Here is a 25,148-nt window from a genome sequence, read left to right on the forward strand (position 1 = left end):
GTCCCTGTGTCCATGTCCCTGTGTCCCTGTGTCCCTCTGTCCCTGTGTCCCTGTGTCCCTGTGGCCTTGCGTCCCTGTGTCCCTGCTGTCCCTGTGTCCCTGTGTCTGGGTGTCCCTGTGTCTGGGTGTCCCTGTGTCTGGGTGTCCCCGTGTCCCTGTGTCCCAGTGTCCCAGTGTCCCCATGTCCCTGTGTCCCTGTGGCCTTGCGTCCCTGTGTCCCTCTGTCCCTATGTCCCTGTGTCCCTCTGTCCCTGTGTCTTTGTGTCCCTCTGTCCCTGTGTCCCTCTGTCCCTGTGTCTTTGTGTCCCTGCTGTCCCTGTGTCCCTGTGTCTGGGTGTCCCTGTGTCTGGGTGTCCCTGTGTCCCTGCTGTCCCTGTGTCCCTGTGTCTGGGTGTCCCTGTGTCTGGGTGTCCCTGTGTCTCTCTGTCCCTGTGTCCCTGTGTCCCTGTGTCCCTGTGTCCCTCTGTCCCTGTGTCCCAGTGTCCCTGTGGCCTTGCGTCCCTGTGTCCCTCTGTCCCTGTGTCCCTCTGTCCCTCTGTCCCTGTGTCCCTGTGTCCCTGCGTCCTTGTGTCCCTGTGTCCGTGTCCCTGTGTCCCAGTGTTCCTCTGTCCCCGTGTCCCTCTGTCCCTCTGTCCCTCTGTCCCCGTGTCCCAGCGTCCGTGTCCCCGTGTCCCTCTGTCCCCGTGTCCCCGTGTCCCTGTGTCCCCATGTCCCTCTGTCCCAGTGTCCCTGCGTCCCTCTGTCCCCATGTCCCCGTGTCCCTCTGTCCCCATGTCCCCGTGTCCCAGTGTCCGTGTCCCCGTGTCCCTCTGTCCCCGTGTCCCTGTGTCCCCGTGTCCCTGTGTCCCTCTGTCCCCATGTCCCCCTGTCCCAGGTCCATGTCCTGCACCACTGCCGTGCTGGTGCCGGTGGCTCAGCAGAGCCGCTGCTCCTGTGCTGGTGGTTCCAGTCCATCCCCAGCTCTTTGCTGCTCGTGTATCGCTGCAGACACTGCCACAGACATCCCAAACACAATTAAATGGCACAACGCTCTATTTGTCTAAACAAGACAAAGCATGGAATGGGTTCATTTGACTTGAAACATGTAATTAGCATAACCCTTCTGGATGCTTGTTTTATCATTTGCAATATAGTAAATGATTGATTATTGTACTGTACCTTTTGAATGTCATTAACAGAATTGTTTTGTCCGCTTGATTAATATGTTGCCTCAACCTCAGAATAATCAGATTAAACTAGGTTACCTTGTTCCTTCTGACTTGGAACATTTCTATTTCCATGCACCATCTTCTCACGAAGGTCCCACTTTGATTGTCTTCAGTGCATTTTGTTAACTCCGGTGTTTCAGGATACATCCAGCTGGGAATCTCTCCTGATGTCCTATAAAAATGTATTTTATAAGTTAGTTAACTACTATCTTCTAAATTCAGGCAGTAGGGGCAGGTGGAATTGGGGTGTTTGCACTACAGTTCCCATGACAAATCAAGTATCTGGTGTCCATACATGTTTAGATCTTTCAGATATTTCAGGTATTATTTCACATGAGGGGTTTCCAATTTTGAATGTGTGAGCCATAAGACATTAACTGTTTATTTTTTGTCCTATTTTCTAAACCAAACTGAGTTACACAAAAGCCTGAGCCTTGTTCTTTGTGAGAGTCAGTATTACAGGTTTTCAGCTGCATGATAAATTGCATTTGTGATCCATAAACTGTTGGCTGCATTAAATTGCTGACATCCCAGCAGCTGAACAGCTTTTGCTGCAGTGATGTTATCTGATCTCAGATTAAGGAATGTTTCTTTTCATTGAATACACATATTTGAACATATTTAGGCGTGCAGGCTGTTTATCAGATCTGGGTCCCGAACCCAGAAGAAGTGGAAGTGGTTGAGGACAGGGCCAGTTGCTGCACAGCAGAGGCCAGGCTGTGGATCAGCCGTGTGCCCGGTGCTCGTGCTGGGAGCAGCTGCATCCCCTGGGCTGGGCAGAGCCAGGGACACAGAGCCTGACCCAGGAGTGTTCGGCCCCTCTGTGCGTGGAAATGCTGTGTACAGTGTGTGCACACAGATACGTGCACTGGGAGATGTAAAAACACAGCAAGATTCAAATGCCTTGACAACAAAATGTGAATGAAGCATAAACTTATGCTCCAGGATTAAGATTTAAGTTTCTGTCTATCTGGGTCAATGTTTGAGGTTACTAAGTGTTTGAGTCATTGAACTTTAAGACTGCATTCATCACAGCTTCCTAGACTAATATAAATTTCTTCCCATTAAGTCAATAAGCGTGGTTACATCAGACAGCAGTTCTGTCTAGAAACTAAGATTAATGTCCATCATAAAAGTGACATGAAGAGACAACTTGTTTGATTTACACAGACTATTTTTATCTTCTCAGTTTTAAAATAAAATTCGAGTTATTGCTTCTATTTATATAGAAATAAAATTCAAAAATTTATATAGAGGTTTTCTTTCTCACTTCCACTCTTACTGAAACATTCCTTTCTGATGGTGGCTACTCAGTAATCCAGCTGTGAGCCTGTAGGATAAAAAGCCTTTCTTGTGGGTGTGCTAACAGCAAAACTGACTGATACCTTGCACTCCTTTGGAAGAACCCCTTTTTTTAGGCCTTTTAATTAATCTGTTTCCTGTAAGAAAGCATATTCCAGTTTAAAAGTAGAATTTTGTTTCCATGCAGTTGTGCTCAAGCTGATGTGTAAAAGCTCAGTAACCCTGGTAGTGAAGCAGCTCAGGCTGGCTCCAGAGCCCAGCTGGAATTCCCGGCTGGCTGAGCCATGCCTCCCTCTTCTGGCTTGTCAAAGCTGGATCCGAGCTGGGCAGATGTGGGCACTTCTGTCCCAGTGCCCTGCTCATCTCCAGGCTCCCAGCAGATCAGGAGTGAGCCTGCATTTGCTTTCTGCTCACTGTCTGTGTGATGTCTGTCGTACAGGAGCAGCCTCACAGGAAGAGTTCCCTGCGCATTACAAGTGTTCTGTTCTGTGTCCTGGCTGCAGAATCACTGGAGGTTTTTTCCTAGTGTGATGGAGTGGTTTTGGGGTTGCCACAGTGAGAAGATGCCTTTGCTGAGGACCCAGCCTTTGCTTGTCCCTGCTTCTCACAGCTGGTGCTCTGGGACTTGGCAGAGCTCCCTGCAGTGAAGCCAGGAGGAGGCAGTGGAAACAGGTCATGGCAAACCTTTCATTCAGACTTTGTAGGATGCTGGGGCAAAAGAGCATTAAGGAGTCCTGCTTGCTGTATTAGGAGTCAGAGAGTGGCAGTTTGTTGTTTGTTTTTGAGTGATTTGGTTGGATTGCCAGAATTTTCAGAGAATAATGTTCTAGTCTGCCATCAGAGCAGTGGAACCTGCCTGTCTGTAACAAACTTGGAGAATGCTAAATCGTAATTAGTCAAGAACGAGTTCCTTTAAAATATTGCCATCTTAAAGCATCCCAGCACGTGAACTGGGTATTTGTTCAAGTTGGGACGCAGGCATGGCTGGTTTGGGGGGCACAGGGTGTGTCAGCTTTGCTTGGAGCTTTAAATCCGGGCTCTGCGCTGTCCAGGAGTTTGCATGGTGGTCCCAGCAGTTCCTCTAATGCTAAAAATCAAAGCCCAAGCAAAGTACTTATGAATGTATAAAATGTAAGGTATTATTGAAATTTTAAAAATCAATTAAAGCTTTTTTGTGATTATCCACAGACCTTACATGCTCTCGTTGAATGGCAGTAGGTAATTTGTAAACTGGTTAGGTTCATTGTTGGCCATCTCTTGGAATTGATTGTCCTTTAATTAACTTATCTCTATCATGCATGTAATGTGATTCCCAGTAAAAATTACAGGATTTTAATTGAAATTGAAAAGTTCTGAAAGGTGGAAATATAAATAATATGCATTATATATGTACATACTCCAACTTGCATGGACGTTCTGAAGAGACTTTAATAACAAGGCAGGTTTTCCATGTGATTTAATTATCAATAGACTTAACTGAGTGTTTAGATTAGAAGAGTATAATCTGGTTTATTTCTTGAAGAAATGCTTTACATCTTTATGTCCTTATTGATTTGCCAATACCATTTAATGAGTTTCAGTTCACAAAAGTTACATTAGTTGAAATACATCTTTGGGATTGGTCCATGTAGCTTTATTTTGGAAATGCAACCACTTGAAGAAAATGCTGAGCATAATTTAAAGTTAATTACAATAAAATGTTGCTCTGAAGTGTACATGAAGAAATGCAAAATGGCAGCATGCATTCAATTATTCTGCATAATCCAGCTTTTCTGTATAGTTCCAGGAAAATTAATTTCTTGTCAGTAATCCTGATGTTTTCTTATATTTGCTAAACCAAACATGCTGCACATGTTTTCATTTACGCTTTTATTTTTGGTTTGCATACACTGAATTTTTTTTTAAGATTCTTCATAACTCAGTTTTCAGTGTTTTTACTAAATCGTGACAGAGTAAGCTTAAATTGTTCTACTTTTGCTGCTTTGTTTTATATCACTGTTCCTTTATGGAATCAGCTGGTGCAAAGGGCACAAGGCCTTAAAATATTTAATCACATAAATCACATTGCCCTTCATTTCAGTGAACTGAAACCTGGTAGGAAATACCAGGTTTGGCTCCTTGTTAGCAATAATAATAATTTCAAAAAGCATATGATGTACATCCTTGTCTGTGTGTGAACATCCAGAGCAGGGCAGTGCAGTCCCTGCCCTGAGCCAGTTCTGTTTGCTCGTTCAGTCCAGTCACACGTCCAAGGGTTAACACTAAACTCTGTATTAACAGCATCAAATAAAAGACAAAGAAAAGCTGGGAGAGACTTTCTGGTTTTTACTGTAAAATATTTTGTATTAAATTGGAAAAAGTCAGTAGAGATTGCTTTTCAAGTATGGCCAATTCTCATGGTATTTGTCACTCAGTTCGTAGTGATGGTGATATGAGTAGGCACTGAAAACCTCAGGTTTTGGTAGCGTTTTCAGAGTTCCAGGCTTCTCCTGCACATTGCACAGAAGGCTGAGAGCCTTGGGGGGTGTTGTGAAGGGGTCACAGGCGCATTGTCCCCGGCACTCTGTGTGTGAAGGCTCGGCAGTGTCCCCTGTGTCAGGCCCTGCTGCCGCTGGCCCGGCTCGGGGCCTCAGGAGGCCGCGGCTGCGGCTCCGGGCGAGCACATCCCCGAGCCGGGCTGCAGCTGGCCCGGGGAGCCGTGCGGGGCCATCCCGCTGGGGCTGTGTCCCCAGAGCCACCCTGCTGTGGCTGTGTCCCCAGGGGAGCCGTGCGGGGCCATCCCGCTGTGGCTGTGTCCCCAGAGCCACCCCGCTGTGGCTGTGTCCCCAGAGCCACCCTGCTGTGGCTGTGTCCCCAGGGGAGCCGTGCGGGGCCAGCCCGCTGTGGCTGTGTCCCCAGAGCCACCCTGCTGTGGCTGTGTCCCCAGGGGAGCCGTGCAGGGCCATCCCGCTGTGGCTGTGTCCCCAGAATCGTGCGGGGCCACCCCGCTGTGGCTGTGTCCCCAGGGGAGCCGTGCGGGGCCATCCCGCTGTGGCTGTGTCCCCAGGGGAGCCGTGCGGGGCCATCCCGCTGTGGCTGTGTCCCCAGAGCCGTGCAGGGCCATCCCGCTGTGGCTGTGTCCCCAGAGCCACCCCGCTGTGGCTGTGTCCCCAGGGGAGCCGTGTGGGGCCATCCCGCTGGGGCTGTGTCCCCAGAGCCGTGCAGGGCCATCCCGCTGGGGCTGTGTCCCATCCCGCTGGGGCTGTGTCCCCAAGGCCAGCTCGCTGTGGCTGTGTCCCCAGGGGAGCCGTGCGGGGCCAGCCCGCTGTGGCTGTGTCCCCAGGGCCATCCCGCTGGGGCTGTGTCCCCAGGGCCAGCTCGCTGTGGCTGTGTCCCATCCCGCTGGGGCTGTGTCCCCAGGGCCGCACAGCCAGACCCGGCTCATGGCAGGGGACACGGCGCTCCCAGCTCTGGCACTGCCATCTGGGCAGGGATTGCAGGGCCCCAGAACCATCCCAGGCACCATCCCCGTCCAACCCCTGCCACAGGCAGGACACCACAGAGTGCTCAGAGCAAGGGCTGAGCTGGGACAGCCTCAGTGTCCCCAAGGACATCAGCCTCAGGAGGCACCTTCCTTCTGAACGTGGAAAAGCGTGTACTGAACCAGGAGTGTGTGCAGGGCAGTGTGCTCAGGGGCTCTACTCAGCTTCACGGTTGAGTAGAGTAATAACCATGTACAAAAATTAGAGTAGAGTAGAAAAACTAGCAACCTTGTGGTTATATTTTCTCCCGTGGCACGTAGGCTTTGTGCTGGATTCTGGCTCTGGCTCACGATGGTCAGTGCTGTCACCAGCAGCATTCCTGGACAGCAAGCTTGCTGTTGTAGGTACTGGATTTGCGTTACACTTCTGGCTGTGTGGCTGCCCAGGAAGTTGCAGAAGTACCAAAGGCACCAAAGGTGCTGGAATTATTAATAATCCCAGTTTCTCCAGCAGATTGCCACAGCATTGTGTTTTCCTTCTTCATCTGTGCAAGAACGAGAAATGATGATTTCAGTGTCCTCAAGGTTGATGCCCTTGCAAGAAGCTGTTCTGTGCCTCAAACCTGTGACCCTCTTTTGAGGCTGCCTTGTTCTTCTGCAGTTCATCTTTGTTATGTTAATTTAAAAATTTAACAGGTTTATTAATCCTGCAGAATTTATTATAGTCAAACATGAGATATTATTAAGTTGCTATTGTACAGAGCATTTACCTTCGCTGTTGGAATGACTTGTCCTCTGCATTGGCAGACACAGAAACATTCATTTTGTTTCCTAATTAGGAGAGCTGCAATCAGGAACCATGACAGGGTTCAGCTCCTCGGTGTACAGCATGCCAGGTTCCATAGTGCAGGCTTTATAAAATTCTCTTTAATTCAAGAACAGAATATCATTAACTTTGTAAGTGGATGAATACAATGGACAAGCAATTTAATTAACTTCTAACATTGGATGTTGGACAGGAGACAAAATGAAATTATGCACATATTTCTTATGCAGGCAGTCAACCTTGAAAGGGGCTTGATTGTGATGGGTCAGACAAGGGGACAGCTTTGTCCAATTATTTGATGTTTAGTCCTAGAATATGAAATTTGAAATTTGGTACTTTGTAAATCAATCATCTCTTATTTTGAGGCAGCTACAAAGGTTCTCTGAGATACAAAACAACCACCAGTGACTGTGACACGCTAAATACAACCTTTTACCACATGGTACTTTCCTATTTGTAGATGACCTGTATAATGCTAAATGAAATGGGCATTAATGTCTCCTCATCAAATTGAATTTGTCATCTTGAGTGTATTATGTAAGAATATATCAATGAAATACTGTATTGATTTAAAGTTTTCAAAATTAAAATTATTTAGCATCAACTCAATGTAGTAGGAATCACACACCTTACCAGTTTTCCCCAAGACAAAGCTTTTGGTTTTTTTTCACTAGAAGAAAGCTGTGGTAAAGCCCTGAACATCTGTCAGTCTTTCCATCTGCTCAGAATCCGTGCAGGTTGGGTCCCAGTTCCAGCAGCACTGCCGAGGGCAGACCCTGTCCCGTGCACAGCAGGATGGGGTTTTACTGATGCTGCTCTTCCTGCCCAGCTCCAAATAGAAATGTGAACCAGCACGTACAATACAGATGAAAAATAATATTCTGCACCTGCATATTACCTTCTGCAACTTGAGATTCAAGCCCTGTTTTTTGAAATTCAAAAAGTGTTGCCACTATCCACATGATAAATCGGGATCTTTGGATAATTTTTTGAGCTTGTCAAGAATTTGTAACTTCCTGGGGAATATTTTTGGCTGTCCATGAGGTTCGACACTGAAATAACCGTGATCATTTACCTGTGTATCTTTTGAGGAGAACTTATGCTTATCCTCTACTGTGCTCACAGTTAGAAATTCGAGTTTCCTCCTGTCCCTTCCCATCCTGAGGAGCTGGTGAATATTCTGAGGGGGTTTGGCACTGGCTTGGAAGCCCTCAGAGCATCCTGAGCAGAGGTTTTGGCTCTCTGAGCACACTCACCCATCCAGCAAGCTCAAGTGGCCGGGGCCGAATGCAGAGCACAGCCCTGGGCTGCAGCTCTGAATCCTCAATTCCTGCAGCCTCCTGTCTGCACTGGTGCAGAGCCAAGCTGGGTGCCTCTTAGCCTGATTGGGGCCTCCAGAGTGCCTGAGTAATAGAAATATTAAATAACAACGTGATTAATGACTTTGTGAAGGCTCTACTTTGCGTTCAGGAATATTGATAAGTGGCGCTTTTTATAAGTGCTCAGCACACATACACTTCCTTTAGCTTGGGTTGGTTCCTTGGTCTGTCGCTAATCTCGGTTTTCAGAAAAGGAACCTCTGTCTGATATTTTTAAATTTAATTGATTTGTAATTAAAATATGAAATCTTTTTGTGATATACGTCAGTGTCAAAAGTGGCATTAAATATTCTTTGTCCATTCATTAGGTTACATATAGGTTATTCATTTACTCACTGGACGTGGTTTTTTGTGTTTATATAAAGCTCAGAGGTTTTGTTTGTTAATTTTTCTCTTCTTAAATTATCTCCCAAATAATGATTTTAAATCGAATATGACTTTCATTTGCTGTAACAAAATTATTAAGAGAATGTGATAAAGGTGGATTATGTTAGCTGAAGAGCCTTCATTTTTCTGTTAGTCCTCAGAATAGGAAAACGAAAGCTCCTGGGGCTGTGTTTTTGTTCCAGAAAATGCACCGTGCTGGTTGCTGTCAACAGAGACCTCTCTGAGGTGTCTGTAATGACCAGGACTGCTAGCAAGTTTTTTTTTACGTTGATCTCTTAAGTAAGCATTTAAATGACTTGAGATTTAGATATCTTAGAATTTTTAAAATAGTTACTCTAGTCTGTCATGTAGACAAGTCCCAGCCTTGAATGAAACCTAAACAGACAAACCCATCTGAATATACCAAAATCTTGTGAATGAGACTAGAAATAAACAGTACAAGATATAAAGCTATGTGTGAACACTTACAGATCAATTCTTTCCTCAATTACATTTAATTCAAGTATTATAAAAGCAAACCAAAAATTTAGAATTTATGTTTTTAATAATTTGTAATTTTTTTGTTGGTAAATTTGTAGTGATTATAGTGTTGATAATTCCACTGTTATTGGTCTCACACTTGAAAGGGCTGCTCTGAAGAAAAGAGGGAAGAGTATGGAAGCAGTGCTAGATGTTACAGGTATATCTGCTGATGCTCAACAACAGCTGCACAGCAAAGACTGGCATTAAAATGAGTTAAGGATGTCTGGAAACCACCGTGAGTGTTGTGACAGCTCACTGAAGCTGGGAGCATGGCAGTATGAGGTGATTCACCTGGCACAGAGCAGTCCAAGGCAGATGTACAGCTGGAAGAGGAGGTCTGAAAAATTGGCTGACCCATGAAATAAATGGATTACAAATAAATCAGAATTTTTTAAGGCAGAAGAACTTCTAAAGACAAAACCAGTATGTGGAAATTATTTTAGAAATGGATCTAATGCTATGGATCAAATGCAGTTATAATCAAGAAATTCCCAGGATTTAGGGACTCCTAGAGCTGGACACCCTTTGTTATCCCCACCAGCTGCATCTGCTGCTTCCAGAAGTCTCTAATGCTCAAACAAAATTGACTTAACTGGGAAGTAGACGCTGGAGACGCTGCTAAGATGCAGCTGCAGGTGGCTTCTTCACAACATGGGTACTACAAATAAAACATAGGTATTGTTTATTTATGGACATTGTATGTTTAGATTATGATGCATAATACTGGCTTAGGTTTTATGGAGTAAGAGAATCTGCAGTGCCAGTCCTGCCACTCCTTCTGAGTGGACAGTTCCATTTGGTTTAATGGAAATATCACACAGAACTGAGCAGGTGTTTTTAATACACACCAAGGTCTGTTTCGAGAGAGTTTTGGAAGTTTGTCAGTGAGTATTTGGAGCCCACTCACTGAGACAGTTTATTAAAGGTGTAATTATTCAAATGCTGTTGAAATGAAGCTGATAGCTGTGTTTGAGTGCAGAGCTGCAGGAGTGGGGTGTAATTGTTTGGCATGGTCGGATCGGGCTCCGTCTGTCTGCGCTTCAGGTGGAGCAGGGCTGTTCCGGCAGTCTCAATGGCACTTTAATCGTATGTGCTTTAGCTGATAAGTCTAATTCAGGAAATGATAAATTGCTGGACACCTAATTTGTTTGCAAATAGGAAGTGATAGAGTATTTTATAATGAGTTGATCAGTGTACCCAGCCTGGTCTTTTAACCTTGAATGGGTATTAGACGGTTGGTGTTAATTTGGCTGTAGTGGATTGAGTGTGCACAGAACCACAGGCGAAAACTGTTCCATCCCTCCTGTGTGTCGGTGCTTTGTCATTCACTGTTCAGGTGTGTTGGATCCAGCCTGTACTACAGCCTGCCCTTCCTTTCTTTATGTATCAGTTGTATCAAAACCGACATTGAATGGCAAACTAGGAGATGTTTTCATGAAGCGTTTCCAGACTGCCACAAAAAATCCGAGATAGCCGTGGCTTGTTTCCCAGTGGAATTTCGGAGCTGTTTTGCTGTGGCTTTCCCGAGTCAGGGTACCTTGCAGAGCAGGTGCCCAGCAGCTGAGGCCGTGCTCAGGTGCCCACAGTCCCTGGGGCAGGAGGGCACCCACAGCCCTGAACTGGGCCAGGCCTCCACTCTCCCATTTTGTGTGTTTGTTTGAGGTCTCTCAAGCATCGCTGTGACATTCATGAGCCCAGGCTGGGAGTCTCGGTGCAGTGCTGGCAGCTCCAGTGTGGCATCGCTGTGACATTAACAAGCCCAGGCTGGGAGTCTTGGTGCAGAGCCTGGCAGCTCCAGTGTGGCATCACTGTGACATTCATGAGCCCAGGCTGGGAGTCTTGGTGCAGTGCTGGCAGCTCCAGTGTGGCATCGCTGTGACATTCATGAGCCCAGGCTGGGAGTCTCGGTGCAGAGCCTGGCAGCTCCAGTGTGCCATCGCTGTGACATTAACAAGCCCAGGCTGGGAGTCTTGGTGCAGTGCTGGCAGCTCCAGTGTGGCATCGCTGTGACATTAACAAGCCCAGGCTGGAGTCTTGGTGCAGAGCTGGCAGCTCCAGTGTGGCATCGCTGTGACATTAACAAGCCCAGGCTGGGAGTCTTGGTGCAGAGCCTGGCAGCTCCAGTGTGGCATCGCTGTGACATTAACGAGCCCAGGCTGGGAGTCTCAGTACAGAGCCTGGCAGATCCAGTGTGGCATCGCTGTGACATTAACAAGCCCAGGCTGGGAGTCTTGGTGCAGTGCTGGCAGCTCCAGTGTGCCATCGCTGTGACATTCGTGAGCCCAGGCTGGGAGTCTCAGTACAGAGCCTGGCAGCTCCAGTGTGGCATCACTGTGACATTAACGAGCCCAGGCTGGGAGTCTTGGTGCAGTGCTGGCAGCTCCAGTGTGGCATCACTGTGACATTAACGAGCCCAGGCTGGGAGTCTCAGTACAGAGCCTGGCAGCTCCAGTGTGGCATCGCTGTGACATTCATGAGCCCAGGCTGGGAGTCTCGGTGCAGAGCCTGGCAGCTCCAGTGTGGCATCACTGTGACATTAACGAGCCCAGGCTGGGAGTCTTGGTGCAGAGCCTGGCAGCTCCAGTGTGGCATCGCTGTGACATTCATGAGCCCAGGCTGGGAGTCTTGGTGCAGAGCCTGGCAGCTCCAGTGTGGCATCACTGTGACATTCATGAGCCCAGGCTGGGAGTCTTGGTGCAGAGCCTGGCAGCTCCAGTGTGGCATCACTGTGACATTCATGAGCCCAGGCTGGGAGTCTTGGTGCAGTGCTGGCAGCTCCAGTGTGCCATCGCTGTCAGCCTGGCTGGGCTGGCCCTGAGCGAGGGGTGGCTGCTCACAGACTCCATCTCGCTAATGGGAAACTAATGCCTGCTCTTGATCTTTGGGTTTATAAACATGTGAAATACTTTTTTAATTGTTGGTAGCAAAGCAGGCGGACAATCAATAGAGTCAGGCGTGCCAAACTCACTGTTGACATTCAGCAGAGCCAAAAAGGCTGGTAGGAGATAAGGGCTTCCTGTCAGCAGTGCTCGTGCTAATTCATATTCAGACATTGTCATGTTCCATGATAAATGAATTCCTTGAACTATATTGATATAGGAGGTTAAACATTGAAAAAGTTGGGCTGAACTTTGACTTTAAATATTCATTAAAGCTAATTATGGATTTTATGACTACATGAATTACGGTTTCTGTGTCATCATTGGCAATTTATTTTAAATATATTTAAAGCAATCTTTATATATTAACTGTCACATTTAGTGAGGTAACGCAGTAAATGTTTACTCTGTACAGTTTATTCATCTATTTCCTTTTTGCATTTAATCTCCACAGTTGAAATGGTGGACTTTGAAAAGAAATTATGCCAATTAACTGTTTAAAAAAAACCTATAGTTATTAACGTCTTCAAACTTCTGTGGCAAAATTTCTGTATAATTAAAGGAATAGTGCTTTTAATAATGCCAGATGTGTGATCCATCAGAACCAATTGTTTCTCTTGCCATCAGCACTAGTTTTCCCACACGAGTCTTTCTGTGTGGAATAATGAAAGAAGTCTCTAATACTGTAATGAGTATCATTCTGGAACCTTTTTAAATGCAGTGAATGTTCAGCTTCAGTCTGCTAACAGAGGAGGCCTGGTTTTTTCTCCATAACACATTTCTGGGGAGATGTGGAGCTCTTTTAATGGATGTGCTCACCTTGGGTTAAATGCTGCTCCCCGTGTCTGTAGCTGCAGTGCAGGTGCGCACGCAGGCGTGGTGGGAATGCTCAGGTACTTCTGTCAGTCCGGAAAAAGCATTTTGTTAACAGCAGCACTGCCTGAGATAAAATGCCTGGCCTTTCCCTGAGCTCCTGAGCGTTTCCATAAGGGCCATTCTCACAAAAGCCAGGATGTGTTTGCCTGTGTACTCTGCAGTTAGTGACTGTGATATCGAAAGAGGTCCTGGGAGTTTACAAAGGAAATTCTCCCTGCTGCGCCTACAGGATCTTGGGTGCTGTCTGACTGATTTTAGGGGTGTTAAAGCCAAGTTGTTGGTTATAGTGGACAGGGGGAGAGTAGAAGAATCAGTTTTAACTCTTGTGTGTTTCTTAAGAACTTGGCCAAGCTACAAATGAGTATTGTTCATGAGTGTGCCACCCGACTTTCTGTTTTGGCACTGAGTTTCTGGCAGTGACTGTGGTGTTTCCTCATGGCCAGGGTGTTGCTCTGAAGTGTCCATGTGCTTCTGTGCCTACCTGGGAACCTCAGACTCTAGTGAAGTCCTTTCTACCTTATCAGCTCCTGATGAATTAGTAAAGTGTAAATCAAGGACTCATAGAATCATGGTTTGGGTTGGACAGGAGCTCGAAGCCCATCCAGTTCCCACCCCTTCCCCTGTCCCAGCTGCTCCAGCCCCAATGTCCAGCCTGGCCTTGGGCACTGCCAGGGATCCAGGGGCAGCCCCAGCTGCTCTGGGCACCTGGGACAGGGCCTGCCCACCCTGCCAGGAACAATTCCTGCCCAGTTCACCTGGCTGATCAGTCCTGGGAATAATGTGCTGTCCCTTTATCCCTGAGGCCAGCAGTTTGGGCTGGTCCAGAAGCTTTTGGTGGTACTGAGTACAGTGACCTCGATCCAGTCACAGACCCAGGGGCTGCCAGGCTGGCCTGATGAGTTGGGAATTTCTGATCTGAGCCTAACTGTGAGCCATCCTGTCATCATTCTGCCCTAAGGCTTCTGAAATAGAATTCACAACCGGTCTGTGTTTGCAGACTGCTGGGAAAATCAAGCAGAGGAGCCTGTGGCTGCTGCCCTCCCTTCATTGCAGTGAGAATGTGGTCAGCAGAGCGTGTGCCATCCCCTGGGCATCCCGTGGGGCAGCAGAGCTCCGTTCAGCTGGCACTGTTGCTGTGGCTGAGCCCTGAGCTCAGAAGTTGGGGTGCTCTGGAGGTGGGAGCCTGCAGGCTCAGGGGAGATGGCAGCACCCGCAGGAGGGCCACAGCTGCAGCAGCTGCATCGTCCCTGGTGTGTGGGGAAGTCAAGCTCAGTGGCCCTCGGTGTTATTTTCCAGGTTTCTGCTCCAGGAGGGCTGTTGTGAAGAGGGCTGCAATACACTGCAATATTCCTGGGTCTGCTGAGGTGCAGCCACTGCTGTCACTGTGACTGGGAAGGGGGGACAATGCACAACATGACTGCTGAGCTTCCCTTTGAGCAGCAGCACCTGTTTACAGGGGGTGTGAGTTTGTGCAAACAGCACAAGTCATCCATCTCAGCAACCTTTCAAATGGAGCAAATAACAGCTTGCTTTCCCTGTGTTTGAGATGTTTAAAAGTTAAGATGTTTGGGTGGTTTATAATCTGTAATGTGTTCCTGTGTTGTATCACTTAGATATTGTATGTGCTGCTTGCTGCTGTATGCACCAGTACTGCTTTTTCCAAAGGATACTGAAATTGTAAATAAGAAAATAAAGCAAAGCTCTTAAATTTTAAATTAATCTTATTTAACTTTATTGTTAAACTGACATTTTATGAGATATAAAGTGAATTAACATAATCGCCTCAACAAAAGGGCCTAGGCAGTAGGCCCCTGAAAGCTTTATTTTATATATTTCATTGTGTTAGGGCAGGGAATTATAAGTGCACTCCATCACTTTTACAAGTTTACATTTATGTAGCTAATACTGATTAAGTCTATAATAATGTGGAAGATAGCGATAGCTGTAATTTCCATTCCATTATAGTTTTGATTCTTTTTAGTGGGGTGTTTGGAATTGCACAGTCCAAGCCAGTCTGAGTGTTAGTGGTATCAGCTCCTGAAACTTGACAGAGTTACTTCATCACTGTCCCAGACTCATTGTGCACGAGTACTTGATACTCAGTGCCACAAGTGTAGACTGTCAAACCAAACTTCTGCTGTGTAAGTCTTAAAAATTGGTTTTTAAAAATGAGATTAAAACTGTACAAAGTAAGCAATAAGCAAATTGTGACACTCAGAAATGAAGCTGTAGCTTAAGCATGAATGGCAGTACTGTTTTTATTAGAGTTATGACACCCTAAGTGAAACAGGGTTTAGAGCATCTGTTTTTCCCTTGGTTTACTTGTTGATAAGCTACACAGAGAAGCTTCAGAATTCACAATTCTGTCACCTAGATTTAAATGATCACCTGTTTTTAACATTATTTGTACCTGATTTGGATCGATCACTATTTCCAAATGCTCTTTTTTTAGTCACAGATTTCCATCTCAGCTGAGGCATGGGGAATTCCAATGAGAATGAAGGGGAAGGTTTTCCAAGAGGGTGCTCAGACACAGGAGCAGTAGCTCGGAAGGGAAGGCAGGCTCCAGCTCAGGAGAGCTCTGAGTCCCCTGGACAATGCCCTGAGCAGCTGCACTGACAGCCCTGCGTGGGACAGGGGTTGGACAGGAGACCTCAAAGGTCCCTTCACAGCACGATTCTGCTGCCCTGCATTGTGGGGGGAAAGGAAAAGCTCACTTAAAAACATCACTTAGATGTTTCAGGTAGGCTGGATTGCCATGTGTTACTGACATAGCCTAGGATTTCCCATTCCAGGATCCCTTTTTCATTTGCTTCTAAATTTTTCAGACTTGAGGCATTTGGGATGATACTTTCCAGATGCTTGCCAAGGCTCCTTTCTTTTTCTTCTGAAGGCCAAGAAGAAAAGGTGTATCCTTGTACTGAGTTCTTAAAGAGTATTATTATATAGCAAAATGTTACCTTTATATAGGTCAGATTTTGCCTATGCATTGAAGGGCCAGATGGGAATATCAGGTGGTGGTGTTTTTGTGTTGTACCAGGATTTATTTTCTCCTGGCAATGTGTCCTTGTTGCAGCACCCTTAACCTGGAGTCCTTCCCAGGGATGTCTCCTGCAGTTACTTGTTTGCCTCCTCCGTGTTACAGAAAAGAAACCCAAAGGCCTGAAGGAATCTGCCTGGATCTCAGGGACAGGTGTTAAACATTAAACATGTGGCACTGTTTTCTGTTGGATGGACTCATGTCAGGGAGATGGGCAGGACCTCATGTTTGTGCTTTTGACAAATCAGCTGCTCTCTGGATGTGCAACATCTCATAAATTATGCAGCAGTCCCCAAACCAAGCACTGCTGTGCTGGGAGGGGCTTTGCTGTTGGAGAGGAAAAGATGCAATGAAACTAAATCATCCTTTTTGGTTAATGTGTTGCTTCCTTAATTCTTCTAAGAGTTTACCCAGTAGCAGGCTGTTTCTTTCTCAGTTTCTGTTGGGTGCATCAGATGTATCTAAAAGCTCATCAAGTTCTCCTTTTAATTTTATTTTTTTTTTATAATATTCCACCATAAAATCTATTTTCCCTGTTTTTTGTGGTTTTTTTATTTCTTACTTGATTTTCATTTGCTCTCTTCTAATATGCAATTTCCCTCTCATTAACTGGGGAGAAGCAGTAAATGACGTGTCTGTGGGGAAGCCAAGGCCAGCAGCAAGGTGACGGTCCCTGTGTGTGTCACCATGGCACAGATGGAGGCAGGGAGGGACTGTGAGTGCCAGGTGGGCAGCCCTGGAGAGGAGGGCATGCAGAGGGTGCCTGCTGCAGGAAGGCAAACGGGGCTGTCCCTGTGGAGGAGCTGTGTACGTTTCAGGGCGGGGAAAAACCATTTTGGGCTGAGTTGGGAAGTCGTGGAGCCTCTTCTGCAGAGGATTTAGGTGCAAGTTAGAAAACTTCAAAATTTCCCTGTTTCCTGTGCTGCATGCTCTAAAAGTTTGGTTTTGCTTTGAAAGTAAAGAGGAAATTGTCAGAGTTTTATAACAGAATTGAGGGTCAGTTTTTGGGGCTCAGAAAGGCATCTGTGTCACTGATCACACCCACCTGGCAGTGCCCTTGTCATGGTCAGTCAGCTGTTAGACATCATCTTTATAATGACTGATGATATTTCAGAAAAGCAACAAAAGAAATTAATGTATTTATAGATCTTAGAAAATGTAAACATCAGTAATTTTATTTATTGCTAATTAATTTCTTGAGTTTGGATCTTTTTTCTAACTGGAAGGCCTGATGCTCTTTCAGGTTTCATTAGCCAAAGTATGTATTTTTTATAATTTCATGTTTTATTGGTTTTTTTTTTACAGGCTCTAGGAAGTTTTTACTTTCTTCATGAATCTTTGAAAAACATCTACCAGTTTGATTTTAAAGGTAAGCAAAGGAATTAAATGTTTTTAGTGGTCAATTGGCTTTATACATCAAGGCAGCTTTTCCATCCACTTTTCTGATGGTGGTACCCTGGCAGTGTTTCCATGTTATGCAGACTCCTGTAAAATGCAGACAGGTCCAGTGGTGACAGGCACTGCTTTTCTTACCTTTAGACCTTTCTTACCTCTTTGACCTTTTAGAAGAAGTCAATGGAGTGGCCACAGGCTGCAAGCCAGAGCATTAATCATTCCCATGCACCTTTAGGTCCACGGTGATGCCTGAGGGTTTCAGAAGAGCTCTGAATGGCCACAAGGTTCTTCCTTGTAGATCAGATACAGGACCAAGACCTTAACGGTCCAACAGTGATGGTCATTTTGCAAAGCAGCTGAGGTAGATTTATGGCTTAAATTACTTGGGAGCAGAGCAGGTAGGAGGGTGGCACTGTTTTAACCCACAATGATCCTTTGGGTTGGAGGTCTTGCTGTTTCTCACAAGTTTGAAAGTAATGCTAGACTGTATACATTAAATATTAGAAATGTCATAGAAAATTACTGAATGCTTCCTGAGAGGAATATAGAAAAGATTATATAACATTTATGTTACTTCAGTTGAGAACTGTATATATTTCATACAAAAATATCCTGAGCTTCATTTAGCTTACTGAGCTGAGTCACATTAATACTACACCTAGTATCCCATTAGAGTGAGGCAATGTTTAAAATGGTTGTGACTATGGACTGAACTAATTTTCATAATTATATAGATTAATTATTTTTGTTGTCAGCAGACAGATTCTCTCTGCTTATGTAATTGAGGGTACAGGGTCTTCCTGCCCTGAAATCTTTGAACAGTAGTTCTGTGTATGTACAATTCAAGACTTAGCCAGCATTAGTCCTCCTGTTACTGCTGGTTTCAGTGCTGGAGGGATGTTTTTGCTGTTGGCGCTCCTGAGGGGTCATACCTGGGCTTTGTCCCTGACAAGAGCAGTTCTGCAGGAGCTCAGGAATGAAGTGTGCACGTGATGGGGACACTGGGGGAAGCTGGGGCACTCCCAGGTGGCCCCCAGGCCCTGGGTGGGACATTTTGCTGTCCTCTGTGTGGTTGTTTGTTCATCCTGCCATGCAAATGGCTTTGTGTGCCAATGGCACAGGAGCTGTCTCAGCACACCCGAGCCCTCAGCTCCATCCCATCAGCACTGGAGGAGCAGCAGCAGTTTTGCTCCAAACTCCACCTGAAGGTCCCTCCCAGTGATCACAGAGGGGAGATGTCCTGTTCCAGCAATACCTGGCAGGGAAATGACAGCTGCTTTAGGAAAAGAGGAGCTTTCTGGATTTATTAGTCCTTTGTTGGCAGCTTATTTGTACTGTACAGCTTTTAAAAGAAAGTGTAAGAATTTTTAAAAAGTGAGAAAATGGAAGAAGTATAGAGGAAAACAATTAATAGGAAAACAATAAACAGATGCTTGTTCCAGAAGATAAATGCTTTAAGTGGTCACTGCTTTGTTTTACTTGGCAAAACCATAGCAGAGCCAACTGGAATGTGAACCATGGTCATAAAGATGGGTTGGGCCCAAACATCATTTAGAAGGAAAAACTCTTAATAAAAATCCAAAGAAATGGGTGAATCGGTGTTGTAAGTCACATGCTGTTCTTGTAACAGAGCAGAATCCGTCTCCCAGCATAGGGTTTGTAAAATATGACCCCAAAGGCTCCCATCTTTCAGGGGAAATGTAAAACTTGCCTCTTCTCTCATGACTATTGACATTTTCACAGTGTATTAAGCTCTTAAATCAGAAGAAAAATCAAAATGGATACAAACATTCTCTGAACAAAAATCATTATGAAATTCTGGTTCTGCTCAAAAACATGCAAAAAATAGATGTTTATACACAATTCAGTATTCCTGGAACATCACTGTTGCTGTTCAAAATTCACTGCACAGTTGGATGTGACTGAATACAGACTGAAAAAAAAAAAAGATTGCCGCTGTTTTTCAGATCTCAGGAAGACATACCTGCATTTTAAAATAGGAACAGTTTTCTCCTGCAGCCTCACATACTGTATGCTGTAGATCTGTTGGGCTGTTTTCACAGTGGTCAGAGGCCCAGAAATTTGCTTACAGTTTAAACCAGTGCCAAGCTGTCTGTTCTGAAGGGATGTCCTCTAAGAGAGGGGGTTCAGGCCAGCTCCAGTTGACCACTTGTGTTTCCAGAAAGAATCTTGTCTCTGGTTTGAAGTCAGCAGTGGAGCAGAGCTGGTGTTAGTTGGAACAGGCTGTGTTTCCCCTGTGTGCTGCTCAGCAGAGCTGCCAGCAGCCTCTGGCTCCTGTCGATGCACGTGGGTGATGGAGAGAGGGGTCACTCCCTTTGCCAACTGCTGCTCCTCAGTGAAATTCTCCCAGCAGATCCTTCAGGCCTTACAGTTCTGCCAGGTCCTTTCTGTAACTCAAAAGGCATCAGGATCTCTTTGCTGACACAGTTAAACTTGCTGAAAGAGTTGCATCCATCCATGTTCTACTCAGAATAATGCCAGATCCGTTTATCAGGATATTTGTTCACTCGTCCTATGGGAGCCAAGCTTCAGAGTGGTTGGCACATGAAGAATGATACCTTCTTTTTCCCCCAAAGACATAATGCTGCATTACAGTAAATGCTTCCTCAGATATCCAGTAGGACTGAACAGTTTAGGACTCCTGATAATAGTTGGAGTTTTTCTCTGATACATTCCCAGTTGAAACTGAATCCAGTTGAGTAGGTCCAGCATAATGGCAGCTGTACATCAGCTCCTGTGTCAGAGGAGTTAAACTAAGTCAGGTTCTCACCTTAGATATGCCAGTACATCGCTCTCATCAGGTGAGAAACCAAGTGCAGAGTGGGTCAAGAAGGAGAACCTCTCATTCATGAGCTGAGTAGATCCGTAGGAGTCTGTGTTGTGTCTGTCTATGATGAAACTGTTCATTAGAGACTTTGGAAAGTGTTGTGCATCACTGTTGAGTCTCTTGTACAAATCCAACACCCATTCCAGCAGTGCAAATCCATGCCTCATGTGCTGATGGCCAGAAAGGGTTGATCTGAGGAGCCTGGGGGCTCCAGGGTCTCAGGGCAGCTGAGGTGGGATTTGGGTGCAAGGATGTACAGAGACCAGGCTCCTGATTAGAGCCCCAACACTTTATAGGGCTCTGGGTAGTAGAAATGACAATTCCAGAACTGTGTAAATTCAAGGTGTCTGATAGAAACAGAGGTGTTTATTTTCTCCCAGAACAGTTCAGTGCTTGCACATTTTTTATAAGAGCCTGTTGATTTACCAGCTGTTTGGCAGATCCTGCTACTTTGCCAATAAATGTGAGAAGATGCTCATAATGTTGAAGTTATATATGTTAATTTTGGTTTATCTCTCTTCCTAGCTAAGAAGTATAAAAAAGTTACTGGGAAAGAAATCTACTCTGACACTTTAGAAAGCACACCCATGCTGGAAAAAGAGAAGTTTCCACAGGATTATTTCCCTGAGGTATGTACAGAGCTGTGAAGCATTCCCAAATACTGATTCTGATTTCCTCTGACTGTTCTTGAGCAGCTCCTCTCAGTGATAAGGGCAGAATAAAATCATGGAATTATGTCTGTAGATTTCTTGACACCTGTAGTACATGTTTTAAGTCACGGCATTATGTACCAAAATGCAGTAAGAAATGCTTCTGAAGGGTGAGGACAGTGATGAAAAGACTTTGTTTGTGCGTGTGAAGTGTGGCAGCATGGCAGGGTGGCAGGGTGGCAGTGGTGTGGCAGTGTGACAGTGTGGCAGTGTGGCAGTGTGACAGTGTGACAGTGTGCTGTGGCAGGGTGGCAGTGGTGTGGCAGTGTGACAGTGTGGCACTGTGGCAGTGTGACAGTGTGGCAGTGTGCTGTGGCAGGGTGCCAGTGGTGTGGCAGGGTGGCAGTGTAGCAGTGTGGCAGTGTAGCAGTGTGGCGGTGTGACTGTCATCGGTGTGACTGTGGCACTGTGGCAGTGTAGCACTGTGGCAGTGTGACAGTGTGGCAGTGTGACAGTGTGACAGTGTGACAGTGTGGCACTGTGGTACTGTGGCAGGGTGGCAGTGTGACAGTGTGGTACTGTGGCAGTGTGACAGTGTGGCACTGTGGTACTGTGGCAGGGTGGCAGTGTGCTGTGACAGTGTGGCACTGTGGCACTGTGGTACTGTGCCATGGCAGGGTGGCAGTGTGGCAGTGTAGCAGTGTGGCAGTGTGACACTGTGGCACTGTGGCACTGTGGTACTGTGCCATGGCAGGGTGGCAGTGTGGCAGTGTAGCAGTGTGGCAGTGTATCGGTGTGACTGTGGCAGTGTGACAGTGTAGCACTGTGGCAGTGTGACAGTGTGGCACTGTGGCAGGGTGGCAGAATGGCACTGTGGTAGGGTGGCAGGGCTGTGGCAGGGTGGCACTGTGACAGTGTGGCAGTGTGACAGTGTGGCACTGTGGTACTGTGGCAGTGTGACAGTGTAGCACTGTGGCAGTGTGACAGTGTGGCACTGTGGTACTGTGGCAGGGTGGCAGTGTGCTGTGACAGTGTGGTACTGTGGCACTGTGGTACTGTGCCATGGCAGGGTGGCAGTGTGCTGTGGCAGTGGTGTGGCGGTGTATCGGTGTGACTGTGGCGCTGTGGTACTGTGGCAGGGTGGCAGTGTGCTGTGACAGTGTGGCACTGTGGTACTGTGGCAGGGTGGCAGTGTGCTGTGACAGTGTGGCACTGTGGTACTGTGCCATGGCAGGGCTGTGTCAGGAGCTGTGCCAGGGGACGCTGCCAGCACAGGGAGCTCACACTGGTGCCAGGCACACCTGGCTCCTGCACACGCCAGAGCTGCCCTCTGACCCTGCCCTCACCCCCTCTTGCTCTTGTTCTCGGAAGAAATGAGTGCTGGAGGTTTGAGATTGATGCTCTTGTCAAAGCAGAGCTGAGGGGTTTCTTGCACTGCACCTGCAAGTGCAGATTCTCTTTTCTTTGGTGTTTCCTTTCATTTTCTCAGTTCTAGTTTCTTAAGAATACCTAGAACATGAGTGTTTAATGGTTAATGTTCTCCTCAAACCAAGTGAATAAATTTGTTGAACTCCTATAACATTTGTGGATCAAACAGGCATGTCACTACTTTAATACAAGGAAGAACTAAATAAACCCCAAAAATTAATTTAGAATTTGTAAATATACACACTTAGAGATATTTACACTGTGCTTGTGTGCTTGGCAGAGCATTGCATGAATAGTTACAGGATTGATGGGGTGAAGGTTGTTCTTTTTCTTGACTTCGATACTAAATTATTTCTTTTTATATCTCAGTACTGGAAGGAAAAGTGCCTTTGACATAATTTTGCAAAGCATTTACTTCCTGTGAATAAACATCTCAAATACTTGTTTGAAGTTAAGCGTTAGATCATTTTGAGGGAGCCTGAGCCATTTCCTCAGGTGTTTTTCCCCTCGGTGCAGTGTGAGCGCTGTGCCTCTCAGACCAGGAGAAGCTGTGGATTGCTCACTGATAACCAGGGAGAATGGTTTCCTCCTTTATTTATTTCACTGCTGTTGCTTCATGGTGGGACTGGCGAAGCTGGAACTTGCTCAGCATTGTCTGTCACCCCTCTTGCATCCACAATCCTCAGTCCCTTGCAGCAGTGGTTGAGTCTTGGGGCTTTCCTCACGGTTCTGTGGAGCAGGAGTGGTGCTGGTTCCTTGTGGCTGCTCTGGGATCAGGTGTTCCTGCACCTGATAATGTTCATTATCTGCTGCAGCTCCTCCTCAGGACACCCTCCTGTGCTGCTTTTAGATGGGACCACGGGGACTACGGGGTCTGGAGCAGGAGGAGCAGCCTTTGGAGGCTGTGGACACCCTCAGACTGCTCCCAGTGGTTCCAGTGCCTTGAGCAGCTGCTGTAAGCAGAATCCTCTGTGTTTGGATTGCCAGGGATAGTGTTTACCTGGAGGAGGAACAAACAGGAAAAGAGAAAATCCACAAATGTAGGCAATTAAGTAATGAACAAATCTCTGAAGCACCTTGGAAGTTCAGTTTTATTCCTGCCCCCAGCACAGTTTCTGGATGCTGTTGCAGGCAGAGCCCTGGAGCAGGCTGGGGCCGTGCTGCTGCAGAGCTGTGCTCAGAGGGAGCGGGGAGGGATGCAGGCGATGCAGCAATGCAGTGATGCAGCCATGCTGCAGCTCTGCACCTCCTGTGCTCACCTGGCCTGTGCCCTGCCATGTGCCATGTGCCAGCCCAGTGTGTTTGCATGGGACTTGACAAGTTAGAAAACAATTGCAGGGATTTTTAGACTACACTGTTTCTCTTTGGAGCTGGAGACCAAGAAGTGTCTCAAACACACAGACACAGCAACAGCAAAAACCACATGGAGACAGCTTCGGTTCTCATCTGCATATTTCTATATGTAAAGCTAAAATCAATCTCACTGTCACATGTTTTCTCTCTAGACTAATGTTAGTAATAGCAATAGCAATGAAAAGGACACAAAACAGTATTTTGGAAATTTGTGTTTACCCAGCAGAAGGCATGCACAGTTGCATTGACATGCTCTTGTGTGTTTTAGCCAGACCTTTCTTATCACATCTGCAATTTTTTGTGTGAGAAATGGTTTAAGACTGATTTCTTTTTATTGCAGCTGTTTAAGGATGATCTAAAAGTAATTACAGTGATTGAGGCATAATGCAATTCAAAATAATTACAGCCCACTGCATATAAAACTAACAAAACTTTCTGCCTTGATTTATGGTTCCTCTTGGCAAGACATAAACCTCAAATGATGCCTCTGGGAGCAACACTCTAGATAATGTTAGGCCATTTTAAAAAAAGCAGATTTGTGTAGTCTATCAGGCCTGAGTAATTTTTTTTTCTCATAGTGAGAAATTGGTTGTTATCATAGATCACAGATACTGCTCAAAGCTCTTATGAAAGATGAATTAATTTCACTAATGCTTTAATGCAAACCTTTCATGGAGGAGGCTGTATGGTGATAACCTTACTGCGGTCTCTCCTTTCTCAATTATGATTTATGTTGTCTTTTAGTAGATGAAACTGCCTGTATTCACAATCCATCTGCTGGCTAAAGGAATCCTATTAACAGAGGATCTGAGAAGAGACTTAATAATGTAAGGTGAAAGATGTGGTATCCCCTTTCTGGGACATGAAAGAGGTTTTTCTTTTACTATTTTAAAATGTAGATCACCCCCGGAGAGCATAAGATGACCAATGTCATCTCCACCTGGCTTTATGCTGGCTTACAGATGGTGTAGCAGTTAGTGATTATTTGTTAAAGTAAAAATAAAGGTTGTTGCTTTGCAAAAAAGAGAAAATTTCTCTTTCCTCCTTCCCAAACTATAGCTCTTCTTTACATTCTGTTTCCAAAACTTCCTGCGTTCCAAATACTTCATTTAGAAATAGTAAAGCACATACATGATCCAAAAATGCATAAGGCATGTTGTTCAGCTGCAGGATGTATCTAAGGCTGATGATGACTCTTCATATCAGAGCTGTTGAGCTCGAGCTCCTGGGCTGCATTAGGAGGCCTGAAGGCTGTGAACTTCTGCATTCCTAATGTCAAATAGGCAAGTTATTGATAACTGAATTATTGAATGAATTAAAGGAATTGTGTTCAAGTTAGAAGTAACTAAAGGTAGTTTGCAGGTTGGGTTGCACAATGAAACAAGTGTTATTTTACAGTAGAGAGGCACAGGTGTTCCTGCTTTATTCAGTCTCAGCTGTGTGACCTTTCCCAGTGTGAGCTTAAGCTCCTCCCTGGCTCTCTGTGCTGGCTTCTCTCTGGGCCAGGTAAAGGGTCCAAACTCCAGTGGTTCTGTCCATCACTTGTTGCTTTTTGGCAGTGACTCAGTCTGGAGCATTATGGAGCTGCTGACTTC

At 45.9% G+C, this 25,148-nt stretch overlaps 1 protein-coding gene across 3 annotated transcripts in view; it reads left to right on the forward strand.

Moving 5' to 3' along the window:
* The window catches only part of INPP5A (inositol polyphosphate-5-phosphatase A), a 196,538-nt gene that overhangs the window by 85,966 nt on the left and 85,424 nt on the right, over positions 1 to 25,148 (forward strand). For all 3 annotated transcript variants that reach the window (XM_058841027.1, XM_058841029.1, XM_058841028.1), the window contains exons 5-6: positions 17,185 to 17,248; positions 20,648 to 20,751. In XM_058841027.1, the coding sequence (XP_058697010.1) occupies positions 17,185 to 17,248; positions 20,648 to 20,751 (168 nt within the window). The remainder of the gene's footprint in view (positions 1 to 17,184; positions 17,249 to 20,647; positions 20,752 to 25,148) is intronic.

This window comes from Poecile atricapillus, chromosome 6 (genome assembly GCF_030490865.1).
Source record: "Poecile atricapillus isolate bPoeAtr1 chromosome 6, bPoeAtr1.hap1, whole genome shotgun sequence".
Lineage (NCBI taxonomy): Eukaryota > Metazoa > Chordata > Aves > Passeriformes > Paridae > Poecile > Poecile atricapillus.